The sequence below is a fragment of the Haliotis rubra genome, unplaced genomic scaffold (genome assembly GCF_003918875.1).
Source record: "Haliotis rubra isolate DU_JTF1 unplaced genomic scaffold, ASM391887v1 Scf67, whole genome shotgun sequence".
Taxonomy (NCBI): domain Eukaryota; kingdom Metazoa; phylum Mollusca; class Gastropoda; order Lepetellida; family Haliotidae; genus Haliotis; species Haliotis rubra.
Genome location: NW_025767379.1, coordinates 2,457,782 through 2,476,765, shown reverse-complemented (window position 1 = coordinate 2,476,765; position 18,984 = coordinate 2,457,782). Strand labels below are relative to the sequence as shown.

At 40.4% G+C, this 18,984-nt stretch overlaps 2 protein-coding genes across 2 annotated transcripts; both read right to left on the bottom strand.

The window, feature by feature from the left end:
* Positions 1-1,882: 1,882 nt before the first annotated feature.
* LOC124257646 lies at positions 1,883-3,636 on the bottom strand. Its single transcript, XM_046691755.1, has 3 exons — positions 3,369-3,636; positions 2,544-2,682; positions 1,883-2,099 (listed from the first exon to the last, which is right to left on the bottom strand). The coding sequence occupies exons 1-3, from the start codon at positions 3,634-3,636 to the stop codon at positions 1,883-1,885; spliced, it is 624 nt and encodes a 207-aa protein (XP_046547711.1).
* Positions 3,637-5,374: 1,738 nt separating this feature from the next.
* On the bottom strand, positions 5,375-18,124 carry LOC124257645 (folylpolyglutamate synthase, mitochondrial-like). Its single transcript, XM_046691753.1, has 8 exons — positions 18,060-18,124; positions 16,451-16,621; positions 15,941-16,070; positions 13,295-13,537; positions 12,459-12,536; positions 11,459-11,600; positions 9,706-9,807; positions 5,375-5,424 (listed from the first exon to the last, which is right to left on the bottom strand). The coding sequence occupies exons 1-8, from the start codon at positions 18,122-18,124 to the stop codon at positions 5,375-5,377; spliced, it is 981 nt and encodes a 326-aa protein (XP_046547709.1).
* Positions 18,125-18,984: the final 860 nt, after the last annotated feature.

The window sequence follows — 18,984 nt, the reverse complement described above, 5'->3', positions numbered from 1 at the left end:
TCCCAGTTCATGTGCGTGAAATACAAAGAAAACAAGCAGCGTTCATGAACATAGCAGGTTTCCCAGGCGTCATTGGTGTCATTGACGGTACACATGTTCGCATTATTGCACCGCGAGATCATGAGGCAGAATACGTGAACCGAAAACATTATCACAGCATCAACACACAGGTTGTATTCGATGCCGATTATTACATTTTGATGTGATCGCGAAGTGGCCTGGTTCTACCCATGACGCTCGCATACTAAACGAGAGTGGTTTAAAAGTGCTGTTTGAGAGGAACTACATGCCCACAAGTTGCCATCTACTCGGAGACAGTGGCTACCCCTGCAAACGCTGGTTACTAACGCCATATTTGAGACCTCTACCCGGCCCCCAGACGGATTACAACAGGTATGATATGTTTCCTTGTTTTGTTTACCTCGTGACCTATAAACGATAGATACGTGTGCTCAAAAAAACATTATTACGAACTTGCATTCATAAAAACTACATTTTACCTACCCACAGAGAGTTCTGACGGATATTCACACATGTTCAGCCTGTCATAAAAATGGCACGGTCTGCAACATCCCCTTTAACTTTTTTGGTTAGAGTAATTTCCCTTTCCTTGTGGGTTTCACTAAAATCATGCAGGGCAATCCCAGAAATAAGATCATTATTCCTTGGATATTAATCACATTGTAACACAAGCTGTTATTACTTTACCCTGCATCATCACAAAAGTATACATGACTTCACTACAATCCAGTTATCAATATGTATAATTTTAAATACATACCTTTACTCCCATCAAATTAAAACAAAATGATATTTTTGTAAATACACAACATCTCTGCGATCCAGTTATCAGAACATTTTTTTTAAAATACATCACTTCACCGACATCCAATTAGCAAAAAAAGATATTTTGAAGCCATTCATCTGAAATAAATATATTTTAGAAAAAAAAATTCAATTGAGAAGACTTAATGCAAATAGTCCCTACCAATCTTATTTCAGTTTTTACATAGTTATTTTAATGGCAAATGAAATATGATTCTAAATACATTCTGTATGTATGATATTTGTGAAAAGAAACACTTAATAGATGCAATGATTCGTGATCTTGATTATATTGTAGAAAAATGACACCTGCATTTAATGAATAGATAATTTACTAAATATACAAGATGCTTATAGCTCTTAGGTAAAAAAGACTTTCTAGTTTATATCCATTGTTACATATGTCATGTATATTTGTTTTGGAAAATATTTTATGACAAGACACTGCCCAATGTAAGTTCCAACTTCTCTTTGATAATGACATATGTTCAAATTTCATGTTTCTTTTAAGGGACAGATACTGTCAATAGAAAATTATTTTTTTTGTTTTGATTTTATTTCAGAGCACACAAGCGCACAAGATCTGTTGTAGAAAGGGGGATTGGTCAGCTGAAGCGAAGGTTTCATGTTTTGCATGGTGAAGTGAGGGTATGCCCAAAGAAAGCATGTAGGATAATCATTGCTTGTGCCATACTGCACAACATATGCAAGCAGAGGAATCTTCATATACCTCCTGATGAAGACACTGATGATGAGGGTGATGAGGATGGGGACAGTGATGATGGTGGAGATAGTGTTGATGGTTGCCTTCCTCCACAACAAATTTCCACCGTTGATGGACAGCGATACAGACAGCACTTCACAAATGTTCACTTTCAGAGTATGTAGCAACATTTATTTAGAAAATGCATGCAAATCAATACAATAATGATTTTGAAACAGCACCTTCAATATCTCTACTGTAACCATGTTAACCCTATAGAAATGAAAACAATTATGATACTGGTAAACATGTACAGACATGGTTCTTGCATTTACATATTAGATTGATCTGTCTTCATCTTTCCAATTTAAGCATTAACAGTTCTCTCTGGAGCTGAAGCACGTCAATCTGTAACAATTTTTTTTTCCTTGAAAGTTCTCTGTCACTGAGGTGTCCATTGCTTGTGCAGGGTAGAACTGGAGTGGTGAATGCTGCACAGCTGGGCTGGGGTGAAGATAGCACATCCAGGGGCAAGTGGGCCTCAGCTTCAACGACAGCAGCTTCCTGACTTCTGAAAGGAAATATCAATTTTTGAATGTAAAACTTAATGTCTTATCAAACAAAAGGAAAGATTGTTTACCTTTTCCCAGCCAAATTTCAGTTAATTAACCACTTACTCTTGTTATGCAAAAAGCATATATACTAAGCAGTCTTAAAAGGACAACTGTTTCAGTTGATAGAGTGATAAAAATCTTCAAACAAATATATTCTATAGAAAAATGCATTGCCCACAGGAATAATAAATGGGCTGCGTTTGAAAAAAATGGTTCCTCTGTCATATATTTATAAAGATGTCACTTGACTTCATGTTTTTCAAAAACACTATTTCTTGGCTTGATTTTTTATGCATAAACTTTGCGTCTATATGCTCTATCTGTATAGTTATTAACCATTGTCTTTGAATGCAACCATGCTTGTAACCTGATTTGCCGGAATGGAAAAAAAAAATGTTTACCTGTTTGATATGTCCATGACTTGCAAAAGGGTTGAATCGAAGCTCCCCTCAATTCCACTTATACTGACATTGGATTGGCCAAGAACATCATATACTGCTTCAGAAACAGCACTCAACTTGCTTGGACCAGGTCCTCCTCCTGCAATCATTTCAAACTTTTGAATGCTTATATACTTCTTGATGCATTTAATAACCAAGACCCAATAAATGGGGATAAAGAAATAAGTTGTTTTTTTCTCTTATTAATTTTGCATTGGTCTGTCTTTTGGTCAGGTGTAGGAAACATGTGAAATGTGAACATTCTTCTTAACACTGGTTCTATACTAGTGGCTCATGTCTACTGTCTTATGGTTCATATTACTCAATTATGTAGCTTAATATTTTTCATGTTTGAGTTTACAAGATAGTTATGATAAAAGATACACTGAAATGCATTAAAAGTAATATGTTTTATTCTTTTAATTTCACACCTTTTTTTATTAATCTTCTAGGAATATACCCATGTAGATATTTTGTATAAATGAGAACACATCTCTCAAGTAGAAATACAACATATGTATCAAGCAATGTTTTTCAGTTCATACACTGGCCAATGTATCAACATAACTATATTTTATCAACATTGCTCTTTGTCATATAGGTTTATACATGTGAGTTCACATCTCCTATATATTTGTATCCAACTCTAACTTTGTGTACAAGGAATTTGTGTACTGCATCAAATAATTGAGGTTTGAGCACTGTGCATAAAAAAATTGAAATTGAATAATATTATTATATTCCAAGATATCTGTGATCAAAATACTTAGAAATGTAATTACTTACCAGTGCCACTGAGCTGTCTCTTGAAAGCAGATATTTCTTGCCTTGACTTGGACTGGATGTTGTACCATCTTTTCTCGCAGTCATCGCTTGACCTAACAACGTTAGGAAATGCAGCGTTGATATTGGCTGCCACCTCCCCCCATGCCTCCTTCTTCATTCTGGATGTTACTCCCGGTCCAAACTTGCCCTTGATGATTGATTTCCGCTCATCAACAAGTTGGACCAACAGCAATGACTGGTCAGATGTCCAATTAGGCTTGCGTTTCATCGAAACAATGTGATGAATCCATCGCGCGAAGTTTTGACAGATGTCAGATTCACGTCTGCTTGTTTACATCATGTGACTGTCACGTGGTATAAATTTTTCGCCTCCAAACTGGAAGAGTGCTTTAAATTCTAAATATAGCACAGGGAATCCCCTGGTTACGACCAATGTCAGCTCTAAGAGTTACGCTCAGAGTTTCCTTTTCCTCTTAGCTAAGAGTTACGCTCAAAGTCATTATAACTACACTTTTAAGTGTAACTCTTAGCTGAGAATTTTCTTAGCGACTTAAGAGTATTCTTAAGAAATTTCTGAGAATTTTTCAGGTCACAAATCGGTGAAGTTAAGCAGCGTCGAGCTCGGAGAGTCCTTGGATGGGTGACCGTGTTTGGCAGCTTGACTCCTGAGAGTTTCTAGGACTTGAGTCCTGCCCCACAACGAAGCACATGTGACACATGTGGTCTCACCTTAGGCAAGTGAGTTTGTTCAAAATTGTCTCTGTTCACCCAGCAGGAAAATGGGTACCCGGTGGAAAAAAGTCATATGACTATAACCTTCTAGCGCCTAACAGGCAGCTTGGGTTATCCGGGGTAATAATGGCCTTGATTGTTAGCGCTATGAGCATACCTAGTGTGGAGTTTGGCGCTATATAAATGGACACATTATTATTATTATATATGTCAGGAAATACACATCACTACAGAGATATATGTTAGGAAATACACATCACTACAGAGATATATGTTAGGAAATACACATCACTACAGAGATATATGTTAGGACACACACATCACTATAGAGATATATGATTATGGAAATACACATCACTACAGAGATATATGTTAGGAAATACACATCACTACAGAGATATATGTCAGGAAATACACATCACTACAGAGATATATGTCAGGAAATACACATCACTATAGAGATATATGTCAGGAAATACACATCACTACAGAGATAGATGTCAGGAAATACACATCACTACAGAGATATATGTTAGAACACACACATAACAGGTTTGCTGAACCAATATTTCAACTTTGGTGAGCACCGTGGAAAAACAATCCAAACGGCAAGTGTCAGAATCTGACTCTGAATTGGATTCTCATTGTTACCATTATTTTGTTCTGAAAGATTTACTTTGCCTCGCTTTCTTGTCCTAGAACCGAAAGGTGAGCGCACCCTCACTTCCTGACTAAATCCGGTGAGCTGAAAAGTGTGACCAAATTACGGTCTGGAGGTTTTGTCAGGAAATTCCAAGCAATTAATCTAATTACTTTAAAGTATTAGCCGACATTCCAATCATCTGTTCTGCACACAAGACCGTTAACTTCTCAGAAGGTCTTACCTGCGATAGACACCAAAGTATAGCTGATGTATCAATTACAGATATCTTTTCAAGCTGTCATCTTTACCAAACGATTTATGTATGGTAAAAGTGACCTTGTGTATCTTTTGACTTTCGAAAACCCAATACTGCCGAGTTTTATCAAGGTTGGAACTTTTTCAATGGCAATGTACCTTTAACTGACTGTCCCGTTTAGACATATGAGGTCACTGTACAGAAACGTAAACGTGAGAGAGAATCAGCTACTCCTGAAAACAAGCTAGATTAATTGCACGTGAGAATCCCACATGCTTCTGCAGTTAAAAAGGTGACTGCATCAATTTTCTGTCAGACTGACCTAACTTGGGTATCATCGGAACACCCCAAATCCCTTTCTGAAATAATAAGCAATTAGTTGAAAAACAGCTCCAGATCCAAATCAACCAAAGGAACATCATCTTCTACAAAACAGAGAAATCAAATCTAATCAAATCGTCAAAATCTACTAAAGAGGATACAACGAAAAAACAAATTTAATCTGACGCATTGCCAAAGGCATTCAAAAACCCATAATTGATATGGATTGTTTGAATATATGGATACAGAAGTATCCGTCCGTGTGACCACCAGTGGCCACACCAGTGGTCACTCACCAAAAAGATGGTAGAGCAGTATTTCATGTAACTCTTCCTTGGATGAGTAACACATTAATCCAAAGGTATTGTCGAGGTTTATTGGGTTAACATTAACGTTATTCAACATCTAGGACATAAATATAACCAAATACCTTTCATCGTTCAAGAAACATACTTGACAGATAATGATATACTGACTTGTCGCCAATATTGTATGTACCATTATGCCAAAACTGTTAACCGTAAAGCATCTGGTGGCACAGCATTGTTTTTAAGCGAGGAACAGTACAGTCCTGTTTTGTTAAACACTACCCTTCAGGCAGTATTTTAATGATCACAAACCACTGTGGGGTTCAACAATTCACAATGACAAAGGTAAAGATTAGAGGAAGTATGAAATATGATCAGAAGAATACATGGTAAAGGACCAACAACCACTACCACTTTAGTCTTGATCTAAATCGTCAACATAAAGTGGTGATTCGAAGGTGCCGCATTGAACACTCTCATTATACTCATTTATGTTTATGGAAGGGAGAGGACCCCCTCAGTGTATTCTACGTCACAGTTCTTTGACTGTCAAATATCTTTGTTGGAATGTGTTGAATGTCGCTTATTCGCCAACGATTTGTTACTGTTCAAACTAACCTACCGGGCTTCAGTTGACCCAAAAATTGAAACAAAGATGTTTGTGAGATTTATGATAACTATTTTACAAACAGAAATCATTTTCGAATAACAGAAATCATTTTCCAATAATTGGACTGAAAATTCATTGTAATGCTGCTCTTGCATTTGCCGTAATTCATTTAGAAAGAGTCAAGGGTCAAAATTCAAAATTACACAAATCAGAGTTCATTTAAAAGTGCATAAAGAGTCACATATTGAGATAGGAGTCATGGGGCACGTCATCACTAGCGAGTGTGACCTCCCTGTTAATCCATATACGCCAACACACGTCTCCTCGTTGATGATGTCAGCAGGAATTCAGTTCCCCAAGTCCAAGAGAGTCTGTTTAAGTTCCTGTCACTTCGCTGGAGGTGGTACACGCTGTGTCAGCTGACGATCAAAATGATCCCAGAGATGTTCAATGGGGTTCATGTCTGGAGAACGCGTTGGCCAAGGCAATACGGTGCGATAACGTTGTGAAGGTTTTCTCGAACAATTCTCGCGGTGTGAGGCCTTGCTCTTGGCTGTTGTCGAAAGGACACCACACTTCATCCCTGTATCACAGCGCATTCAGATTTCCTCGGATGATAACCAGTCTTCGTGTTCCCTGGCCACAAATACCGTCCCATACCATGACGCCTCCTCCATCGAACGGATGAACAGTTACTTCAGTTTAGCGCCAGTCGCTCTCTTCTACGTCAAAAAACACGATCTTTGCCATCGTTTCTGAACAGACTGACCCGACTTTCATCTGTGAAGAGCATAGAGTTCGTGCCCATTACAGTCTGCGGTTACGATATGGTCGCGGCTATTCCACTGAAGGTACGGTAGGCTCGTATACCAGCCATACAAAGTCGTCGGCCTGTATCTAGTGCTGTCGTCGTAACGAATCTGTTCCGGTGGTGCATCTGCCGGATGTAACGGTCTTCGGCCGATGTCTCGACTCTTGGTCTTCCCAATCTTGGGTGGTCTTGGGTCTGGCCTGTTTGCTGGTAGTGGTTTATCAATTTGCTGCTGGTGGCCTGGCTGCAGTTGAAGGTTCTTGCCAGTTGACGTTGTGAAAGCCCCATATTGGCCATACCGATCGCCCTGTCTCGTTGCACTTGCGTAAGTCTTGGCATATTCCTGGTGGATTTTTGGTTACTGCTGGTTAGCTCTGTCCAACCTCGCTATTTATGCTTCAATCATGCAAATGCATTTGGGCCAATGTCCCACAATTACGTTTTTCACGTTTTGAAAATTGCACGATTCGGACGAAGTTTTCAAACAGTGTTATAGGGACCATATTCCGTTTTGGCGAATGCAATTACTTTAAACGTGATAACTTTCTTTTACACGGTAATTTATTTTATTCCGTTTCTAATCATTGTATTTTAGCATATTTGAAGGAAATTAAATTAGATGATAATATGTAGATTTTAAATTCTAAAGGTTCGTTTTTACTGTTCTATTAATTGTGATTATGGACTGAAGCTGTAGTGATCTTAGTCATCACTTTTATTGTATTTATGGCAGCGGATACCTGCAAAATTGTTGATGCGACATTAAGCAACATTTATTTACTCACTCACTCATGTACTCGTGTATTGGGAAATACACACTGGCTACTCGTGTATTGGGAAATACACACTGGCTTCTCATGTATTGGTATGATTGTGTCCTGTACGTTATCAAGCAGACACCACATTAGAAACTTCGATGTTAAAGTTAATTTTCCTTGACCCTCAATCTTAGTCAATCACATGATTTATTCTTTCAGTAGGGGTATAATGAATCAACTTTCCACTTTTAGCAATATTCCAGCAATATCATAGCGAGGGACACCAGAAATAGGCTTTACCCATTGTGCCCATGTGGGAAATCGAATCTGGGGCTTTGACGTGAAGAGTGAATGCTTTAACCACTAGGCTACCCCACCACACACACGAGCAGGGGCATAAACTCTGACAAACAAAACAAGAGTCATCAGAAGATGACATATCCCCTGTCCCCCTTAATTTTAAAGAACAAATCATCTGACAGCTACTTAAAGTCCAGCTTGACTTTTTTCTAAACTATGTCCAAATCGTTTCCATGGAAATCATGAGAAATAGAAATGCCAAAAATCTGTAAATAGCAAAAGGCACCATTTCAAAATTTGCCTTAAATATCTGCCAAGTTCTGTTAAAAGATACTGAACGCTTTTCGAGTTGTGCACCGGAAATGAAGCCCACACCTCCCTTTTGGGACTTGGGAAAAATAAAAATGCCAAAAATCTGTATATAGCAAAAGCACCACTTTAGGTTCTGTTTGATATGTCTACCAAGTTTTGTTGAAAAATATTGAACGGTTCTTCAGTTATGCTCCGGAAACGAAGCCCACCCCTCCCTTTTGGGACTAAGTCTGAATCGTTTCCATGAAAACCAGGAAAATAATAAATCACACAAATCTGCAAATAGCAAAAGGCACCACTTTGGCATCTGTCTCACATATCTGCCAAGTTTTGCTGAAAGATATTAAGAAGTTTTCCAGTTGTGCTCCAGATATGAAACCCACCCCTCCCTTTTGGGACTAAGCCCGAATCGTTTCCATGGAAACCCAAAAAAATAAAAATGACAAAAATCTGTAAATAGCAAAAGGCAATACTTCATGATTTGTCTCATATATCTGCCAAGTTCTGCTGAAAGATATTAAGAAGTTTTCGAGTTGTGCTCCGGAAACGAAGCCCACCCCATGAAGGGGGGATAACAATGAAATAAACCAGAACTCATGATTCTGGTGACCTTGACCTTCAAGGAATTATGGTCACAACCTTACCACTTATAACCCTAAGGATCATATGTACCAAATGTCATCTTACTACAATGAACACTTCTTGCATAATCAGGAACATTAAGTTTGGAGCAAGTTTCGGCTCAGCCAAAGGTAAACACATACCAAGTTTCATAGACTTACAGCATCAGACTTAGGTGTTACAAACACTTTGTTCAGACTACAGCCTTGAGGATGAACTCGACTCGTTCCCTTACATATCAATGTGAATGTTATTCTGTTATGGGGTTAGCAATAGAGATATGCATGATAGAACATCCCTGAACCATCCAATCACAGCATAGGTATCAAAACAAAGCGCAGCAGGAATAAAATTCAGATAAATTCTTGCAACATCCCCAGTTACATGCATAAGTACTACACAGTTCTCGTATATATGAGAAGATGAAAGTATCCCAGATAGTGCCAGAAAAGTTTTGAGTACATTTCAATTTGTCTATTGTCTACATTGTACGTCATATACAGACGAGTGGCTTCAGACTAGTGGCTGAAGTTGCAGACTGGCATCCTCAAATCAAAAGTGTAAATAAAGCAAGTTACAGCAAGTAAGGGAGACAACCCCTCATGACAATGTTGGCAGGCATAAAGAATTATATTTTGTTGTAAACTTCAAAACATCCAACTAACCATTCCTCATCTCTTCTGTGAGAACAGTGCCTTCCAAGCTTGGAATCTTCTCCCACTCGTGCAAGTCTGATTGATCACAAATCCACTTTCTCTTTGATAAATCTGAAAAAAGGTTACAAGATGATGTCTGTGGAAGAAAATCACATTCAAGATATGTTGGCAAATTTTAAGAGAGATCTAGGAAACTGATAGTCAGTCATGAAAACCAGTAGACAATCATACAATTAGCAACTCTGTACTGGAGCAACAATAAAAACAAGATAGTAAAACTCTAAAAGGATATTTCACTCCTTATAAACAATCTGAACAGATCATATGTCATGGGTCTTGAAACCATGGTTTTATATAGGACCACATGGGGAGCTGGGAACACAATCATCCAGAGCACAACCCAGAGATTGCTGGGTCTACGTGGTCTCAGGGACACATTCTACTCCCAGACGTCACATGGTAGTCAAGTCACTACTTCAGGGCTCCATGCAGCAACCTGCTCAGACCTCACGTGGTAGTCGAGTCACTACTTCAGGCCTCCATACAGCAACCTGCTCTGACCTCACGTGGTAGTCGAGTCACTACTTCAGGCCTCCATACAGCAACCTGCTCTGACCTCACGTGGTAGACGAGACTCACTACTTCAGGCCTCAGCACCTGCTCAGACCTACAGTCACTACTTCAGGCCTCCATGCAGCAACCTGCTCTGACCTCACGTGGTAGTCGAGTCACTACTTCAGGCCTCCATGCAGCAACCTGCTCAGACCTCACGTGGTAGTCGAGTCACTACTTCAGGCCTCCATGCAGCAACCTGCTCAGACCTCACACGTGGTAGTCGAGTCACTACTTCAGGCCTCCATGCAGCAACCTGCTCAGACCTCACGTGGTAGTCGAGTCACTACTTCAGGCCTCCATGCAGCAACCTGCTCAGACCTCACATGGTAGTCGAGTCACTACTTCAGGCCTCCATGCAGCAACCTGCTCTGACCTCACGTGGTAGTCGAGTCACTACTTCAGGCCTCCATGCAGCAACCTGCTCAGACCTCACGTGGTAGTCGAGTCACTACTTCAGGCCTCCATGCAGCAACCTGCTCAGACCTCACATGGTAGTCGAGTCACTACTTCAGGCCTCCATGCAGCAACCTGCTCTGACCTCACGTGGTAGTCGAGTCACTACTTCAGGCCTCCATGCAGCAACCTGCTCTGACCTCACGTGGTAGTCACTACTCAGTCACTACTTCAGGCCTCCATACAGCAACCTGCTCTGACCTCACGTGGTAGTCGAGTCACTACTTCAGGCCTCCATGCAGCAACCTGCTCTGACCTCACATGGTAGTCTCACTACTTCAGGCCTCCATGCAGCAACCTGCTCAGACCTCACATGGTAGTCGAGTCAGGCCTCCATCAGGCCTCCATACAGCAACCTGCTCTGACCTCACATGGTAGTCGAGTCACTACTTCAGGCCTCCATGCAGCAACCTGCTCTGACCTCACGTGGTAGTCGAGTCACTACTTCAGGCCTCCATGCAGCAACCTGCTCTCATGGTAGTCGAGTCACTACTTCAGGCCTCCATGCAGCAACCTGCTCAGACCTCACATGGTAGTCAGAGTCACTACTTCAGGCCTCCATGCAGCAACCTGCTCTGACCGCGTGGTAGTCGAGTCACTACTTCAGGCCTCCATGCAGCAACCTGCTCAGACCTCACGTGGTAGTCGAGTCACTACTTCAGGCCTCCATGCAGCAACCTGCTCCAGTGCATACCTTTTCTGTGGTTGTCCAGCCATATTCTACACAGCTGCAGCGCGAGGGTGGCGTTGTACCGCTGCATGTTGCCAGCAATACCCAGGTGGACTGGCTCCCCATTGTTGTACGAGTCCAGGGACGGCGTCACGTACAGACTAGCCTGCAGTCAGAGAAATCGTTTAGAGATCATTGTCTTTGACACATAGCTCTGCAGCCAACAAGCAGCAACTGAAAAAGGTATATAAGGAATTTTTATTCCTTAGTGACATATTGAGTAAAAATAATAAATATTTGTCAGAACATCCCCAGAAATTCATTTGAAAGAGTGAGTGAGTGAGTTTAGTTTTGAGCCGCTTCTTAGCAATATTCCAGCAATATCATGTTCCAGGACACCAGACTGACTGACTGAGTGAGTTTAGTTTTGAGCTTTTAGCAATATTCCAGCAATATCCGCGGTGGGGGACACCAGAAATAGCTTAACATATTGCCCAGCAATATCATGTTCCAAGGACACCAGAAATAGGCTTCACCCATTGTACCTATGTGTTGAATCGAAACTGCATTGCCATATGCAAATAATGTGATATTTTACGATCGTATTCAGTAATAGCAGGACAAAGTTATATCAACCTTCAAAAGTTGCAGTGGCTGAGTGGGTTAGGCGGCCGACTCTGAGGGTGTGGGTTCAAATCCCGGATGGGACTCAACCCCAAAAGTACTAGAATCTGTACTTTACTAAGAAAGTGTAATCCCAAATGTAACATATGTTACAACCTTCAGAAAATCCCCAGGATTTCTTGGAGAATGCCCGTGAAACTGCTTGTATAAATCGATGACAACAACAGAAGGATGTAACACGAAGACGAAGTGGTCTATATCCTCTGCTACTGTCTGATCTTGATGGGAAAAGAAATGTGACATTTTTGCTCACAACAACTAAAGGATGCACATATACTGCCTAAAACTGGGTTTCAGTGCTTCCCTGGAGCTTATGAATAAACATCCTAGGCTGACCTACCCCTTTCTCCTTTGTTCTGTTGAGAAGCACACTCATGGCTGCCGGTGGTTGGGGAACTGTGACAGCGGGAACGTTATGCTGTAACCATGGCAACATAGAATACAACAGTGGCAATAGTTACAGTCTTAAAATGATTTCAAATGTCAAGAGTTTTCATTCATGAATACTTGACACATGTTATGGAAAACAGCATAATATTATTCTTAACGTTTCAGAGTTAATTCTTGCTTTTTCATCAGGTGAATGATGATGGAGCATGCATTAGCTCTTAAACATTGTATAGGGAATAAAAAGAAGTCATTTTCCATAAAACGTGTCATTTATTCAAGTTCATCTAACTTCTAAATCCCCTAAAATAAGTTTTCATTCAGTTCTATAGTGACCTGATTACTGGACAGATATCACTGGTGTTGCTGAACACCTGTCATCTTCACAGGTCAAAATGTTATCAGTTCCAGAACCAAATAATCCAACACAGACCAGAACTCATTTTCAAGCTTTACAGACATGTAACATATAAATATAGACTGGGTTTAATATTTTCCAAGAGTTTCCATGATAAATCAAACTCACTCAGCATGATGAGCGAACGTTTTAACCACTATACTACCACACCACATGTTGATCAGGCTAATGTACAGGAACGTATTGTATACCACTATACTACCACACCACATGTTGATCAGGCTAATGTACAGGAACGTATTGTATAGCATGACAGTTTGGTAAGAGATTATCCAGTCAAAAAGACACTTGACATATGTAGCCTCTATCATGTTAATTCAACAGATTTAGTTTAGTTTTAGAGTTCAATGCACACATCCATTCATTATTACTTTGAAAATCCCTGCTTTCTGCCAAGCAATCTTGTCTATCGTGTCTCCAAGGACTGATGTGTGATCTAATCCAAGGGAGGTAACTCCACACACAACTGGCGACTGGAGGAAATTGGTAGAATCATATTCTCCACCTATGCCCACTTCAAAAATGGCCACATCAACGTTTTCCTTCAGGAACATGTGGCATGCCATGACGGTAAGGAACGAGAAGTACGCTGGCATTTGACGAGCATCAGGATCCTATTGAGAAAAAAAAGTCATTGCTAAAAAAGGTCTACCAAAGGTGAGTTTGATGTTTTAAAAAGCTCTCACAATTTGCAAGTTATTGGTACTATCTGCCAGTATTATCTTGTATTATCAGCATGATTATTGTCTGGAGTGAGTGAGTGAGTTTAATTTAACGCCGCAGTCAGCAATATTCCAGCTATATGGCGGCGGTCTGTAAACAAGTATGGACCAGACAATCCAGTGATCAACAGCATGAGCATTGATCTGCGCAATTGGGAACCGATGACATGTGTCAACCAAATCAGCAAGCCTGTCCACCTGATCCTGTTGGTCGCCTCTTACGACAAGCATAGTCCCCTTTTGTGGCAAGCATGGGTTGCTGAAGACCCATTCTACCCCAGATCTTCACGGGTCGATTATTGTCAGGAAATTTAATAACTTGCATACAAGTGTTTCCATTCATTTGAGTCACAATACAAATGTGAGTTGGAGATTGGAAATATATTCAAATTTACAAAATGATAATGGTAAGCAACAAATTGCTATTTTATCAAACACAGTTTTTCAGGAAGCAAGGGGTTAACTGACAATGTTAGTCTGGTTTTGAATAAGTGGTTTGATTGTAATGACACCACCACAGTTACGAGTACTGTCACTCCTACTGACCAATCACAAGACCTTTCAGATCACTTGCATTTCCTTCAACCAAAATGGTGGTCAAGTCAAGGCAATCCGATTGTTCTTCAAATTCTACATCGTATTAAAATGGGTCTTTCCACATTAACGACATCAACATTTCCACATTGTTCCAGCAAAACTGATTACAAAAAAGAAACATGACATTTTTTTTTAAACATCCAAGATTGACTCAAATCCTGCTATTGGTCGAAATTAGCACAGCAGTTGCCCTGTTGTTTACAAACCTGACCAGGGTTCATACAGACTATCAGACATCAAATTTAGGTCCTCTTTTCAAGGCCCAATTCAACAATTAGGCCTTAGGGCCTTTACAAGGTTAAAACAAATCTTTTCATAGTAAAATGTCGAAAGTTTAAGATATTTTAAGCCCATGTGAACCCTGCAGACTTTCTAACCCCCTTGTCTTGGGAGATGACAAAGTTTATCTGGTGATGTATCTATTGATGACAAAGTTTATCTTGAGATAACAAAGTTTTCTGTTGATGACAAAGTTTATCTTGAGATGACAAAGTGTATCTGGTGATGACAAGGTGTATCTGGTGATGACAAAGTGTATCTGGTGATGACAGAGTGTATCTACTGATGAAAAAGTGTATCCAGTGATGACAAAGTGTATCCAGTGATGACAAAGTGTATCTGGTGATGACAAAGTCTGTCTGGTGATGACAAAGTGTATCTGGTGATGAAAAAGTGTATCCGGTGATGACAGAGTTTATCCGTTGATGACAGAGTGTATCTGGTGATGACGAAGTGTATCTGGTGATGACAAAGTGCATCCAGTGATGACAAAGTGTATCTGGTGATGACAAAGTATCTCTGGTGATGACAGAGTGTATCCAGTGATGACAAAGTGTATCTGGTGATGACAAAGTGTATCCGGTGATGACAAAGTGTATCCGGTGATGACAAAGTTTATCTGGTGATGACAAAGTTTATCTGGTGATGACAGAGTGTATCCGGTGATGACAAAGTGTCTCTGGTGATGACAAAGTGTATCCAGTGATGACAAAGTGTCTCTGGTGATGTCAGAGTGTATCCGGTGATGACAGAGTGTATCTGTTGGTGGTGACAGAGTTTATCCGGTGATGACAAAGTGTATCCGGTGATGACAGAGTGTATCTGGTGATGACAAAGTGTATCCGGTGATGACAAAGTATCTCTGGTGGTGACAGAGTGTATCCGGTGATGACAGAGTGTATCCGGTGATGACAGAGTGTATCCAGTGATGAAAAAGTGTATCTGGTGATGACAAAGTATCTCTGGTGGTGACAGAGTGTATCCGGTGATGACAGAGTGTATCCAGTGATGAAAAAGTGTATCTGGTGATGACAAAGTGTATCCGGTGATGACAGAGTGTATCTGGTGATGACAAAGTATCTCTGGTGGTGACAGAGTGTATCCGGTGATGACAAAGTATCTTTGGTGGTGACAGAGCGTATCTGGTGATGACAAAATATCTCTGGTGTTGACAGAGTGTATCTGGTGATGACAAAGTATCTCTGGTGGTGACAGAGTGTATCTGGTGATGACAAAGTATCTCTGGTGGTGACAGAGTGTATCCGGTGATGACAAAGTATCTTTGGTGGTGACAGAGTGTATCTGGTGATGACAAAGTATCTCTGGTGGTGACAGAGTGTATCTGGTGATGACAAGGTTTATCAGGTGATGACAAAGTTTATCAGGTGATGAAAAAGTGTATCTTGTAGTCTGACTCACGCCTTCAACTTGATGCTTGGTGGTATCCAGCTTATTGTAGACTTCCCAAAAGTACTGGCTGAACAAGTCCTTAGCAACAGGCCTCCCATTGAGACGGAACCGCTCGTTCACAGTCACCAGATGGGGAGAGCTGAAACCATGGCAACACAAACTACATATGAAATTATGTGATAAAATGTTAGCACTATTAGTGTGCTGGCGATTAGGTGCCTGACTCTGAAGGTGTGGGTTCAAATCCCGGATGGGACTCAACCCAACAAACGTACTAAAATCTCTACTTTACTGAGAAAGTGTACTCCCAAAAATTTCATATGTTACATTTGACTACTTTCTAAATGGCATTGTGTAATCATAGAAATGTATTGTACTGGAATAAACTATCACATTGTATTGAGGAGTGATCAAATCACCAAGTCATGTCGTAGACACAAATACAATGGAAACCCACAGTGGACAGATGTGAAACTTTGGTTCAACTCTGACGCTCATAACAATACTAACAATAGTTACCTGAACATGCCTGTCTTGTAACCATGGTGACGAAGAATGCTCTCACAGAATGCACTGGTTGATCCTTTGCCTTTTGTCCCACTGATGTGAATGACCTGCAGTTTATCAAGGTCTGGAACCTGGGCCAAAATACAGAAATAATGTTGTGGCTGTTTAGAGATAAACTGGAACCTGGGCCAAAATACAGAAATAATGTTTTGGCTGTTTAGAGATAAACTGGAACCTGGGCCAAAATACAGAAATAATGTTGTGGCTGTTTAGAGATAAACTGGAACCTGGGCCAAAATACAGAAACAATGTTGTGGCTGTTTAGAGATAAACTGGAACCTGGACAAAAATACAGAAACAATGTTGTGGCTGTTTAGAGATAAACTGGAACCTGGGCCAAAATACAGAAATAATGTTGTGGCTGTTTAGAGATAAACTGGAACCTGGGCCAAAATACAGAAATAATGTTGTGGCTGTTTAGAGATAAACTGGAACCTGGGCCAAAATACAGAAATAATGTTGTGGCTGTTTAGAGATAAACTGGAACCTGTTTAGCCAAAATACAGAAATAATGTTGTGGCTGTTTAGAAACTGGAACCTGGGCCAAAATACAGAAATAATGTTGTGGCTGTTTAGAGATAAACTGGAACCTGGGCCAAAATACAGAAATAATGTTGTGGCTGTTTAGAGATAAACTGGAACCTGGGCCAAAATAAAGAAATAATGTTGTGGCTGTTTAGAGATAAACTGGAACCTGGGCCAAAATACAGAAATAATGTTGTGGCTGTTTAGAGATAAACTGGAACCTGGGCCAAAATACAGAAATAATGTTGTGGCTGTTTAGAGATAAACTGGAACCTGGGCAAAAATAAAGAAATAATGTTGTGGCTGTTTAGAGATAAACTGGAACCTGGGCCAAAATACAGAAATAATGTTGTGGCTGTTTAGAGATAAACTGGAACCTGGGCGAAAATACAGAAATAATGTTGTGGCTGTTTAGAGATAAACTGGAACCTGGGCCAAAATACAGAAATAATGTTGTGGCTGTTTAGAGATAAACTGGAACCTGGGCCAAAATACAGAAATAATGTTGTGGCTGTTTAGAGATAAACTGGAACCTGGGCGAAAATACAGAAATAATGTTGTGGCTGTTTAGAGATAAACTGGAACCTGGGCCAAAATACAGAAATAATGTTGTGGCTGTTTAGAGATAAACTGGAACCTGGGCCAAAATACAGAAATAATGTTGTGGCTGTTTAGAGATAAACTGGAACCTGGGCCAAAATACAGAAATAATGTTGTGGCTGTTTAGAGATAAACTGGAACCTGGGCCAAAATACAGAAATAATGTTGTGGCTGTTTAGAGATAAACTGGAACCTGGGCAAAAATAAAGAAATAATGTTGTGGCTGTTTAGAGATAAACTGCATGTCACTGCACACAGGGCCAATGACGAGGGACATGCATTAATGCATAGTTCGCGTTTACTGCACTGAATTAAATGTTAATACCTCTGAATTTAAGACAAAGATATCTGATAAAATTTGATAAAATGATTGACACCATGATTCATTTAATGGAAAATGAATAAATTTGCCCAACTCAAAATGATTCAAACCTACTTTTGCATGACAAACTGTTTATCAGTGTCACTCTTAATCTCACAGCTTAACTTGGGTGTGGCCATCTTGAATGCCAGTAGTCACGACAGAAGATGCTATGTTAGATGATAGCCCAGACTGTGGGTTTGTTGATGGGTCCGGGACAAATGAACGTAACTATTCCTGCAGTCATGATAGTGTTCTGGAAATGCAGCTCTTAAGTCATGATGTTTACTGATTTATTATACAAACTTGTAAATTTTATTATAAATTGTATATTTATATACTTATCCTATCTCACTGTATGCACCTCTCCTCTTCTTCTACGACCATGTGTGGAAACGTGCTGTAGGCTAAGTTGAATCAAATCTTGCTGGCCCTTGACCCGCCCTGACCTCTGCCCTCACTCCGACATCAACACCTGTCAATCATCTCTGTAAGCGTGCCGCTCGCTCAGATGATCATTTGACTACCTGTGCCTGTCATTCTCGTCTTGGAGCTTCTAGTAATCAGTGATGTGGGGCAGGTCGGGTGGGTCCTATCGCATGAGATAGGATAAGTATATAAATATACAATTTATAATAACATTTACAAATTTTTAAACTTATCCTATCTCACTGTATGCACAATCCCACGGTTGGTAGGCGGGTCGCAGATTATCCCGTTACTACCACCAGGAAAACCGCATAACCCAAGGAGGCCAGGAGAAAGCACCAACTCCTGATATGCAAACTCCAACTTGAGATGGGTTTCTTCATGTAACCCCTTGGCTTACACAGCACAAAAACTCTAGGGAGTGGGCGCTCCCGAATTAATGTGGTTTTCGGCCGCAACTTTTGACAAGCAAAAGGACGCAGTTTGGCAAGTAGGCCCCGCCGCCCCACGATTTATCAGGTGACCCCAGTGAATTAAAGTCGAGGGCCTTAATATGGCCAGTCCCTGCTTC

Coding starts and splice junctions, on each gene's coding strand:
- LOC124257646 (XM_046691755.1), bottom strand. CDS start 3,636: ATGAAACGCAAGCCTAATTGGACATCTGACCAGTCATTGCTGTTGGTC. Junction 2,683..3,368: donor GAGACAGCTCAGTGGCACTG/GTAAGTAATTAC, acceptor AAATGATTGCAG/GAGGAGGACCTGGTCCAAGC. Junction 2,100..2,543: donor GTCATGGACATATCAAACAG/GTAAACATTTTT, acceptor ATTTCCTTTCAG/AAGTCAGGAAGCTGCTGTCG.
- LOC124257645 (XM_046691753.1), bottom strand. CDS start 18,124: ATGGCCACACCCAAGTTAAGCTGTGAGATTAAGAGTGACACTGATAAA. Junction 13,538..15,940: donor CCAAGCATCAAGTTGAAGGC/GTGAGTCAGACT, acceptor TTTTCTCAATAG/GATCCTGATGCTCGTCAAAT. Junction 9,808..11,458: donor GCTGGACAACCACAGAAAAG/GTATGCACTGGA, acceptor ACCTTTTTTCAG/ATTTATCAAAGAGAAAGTGG.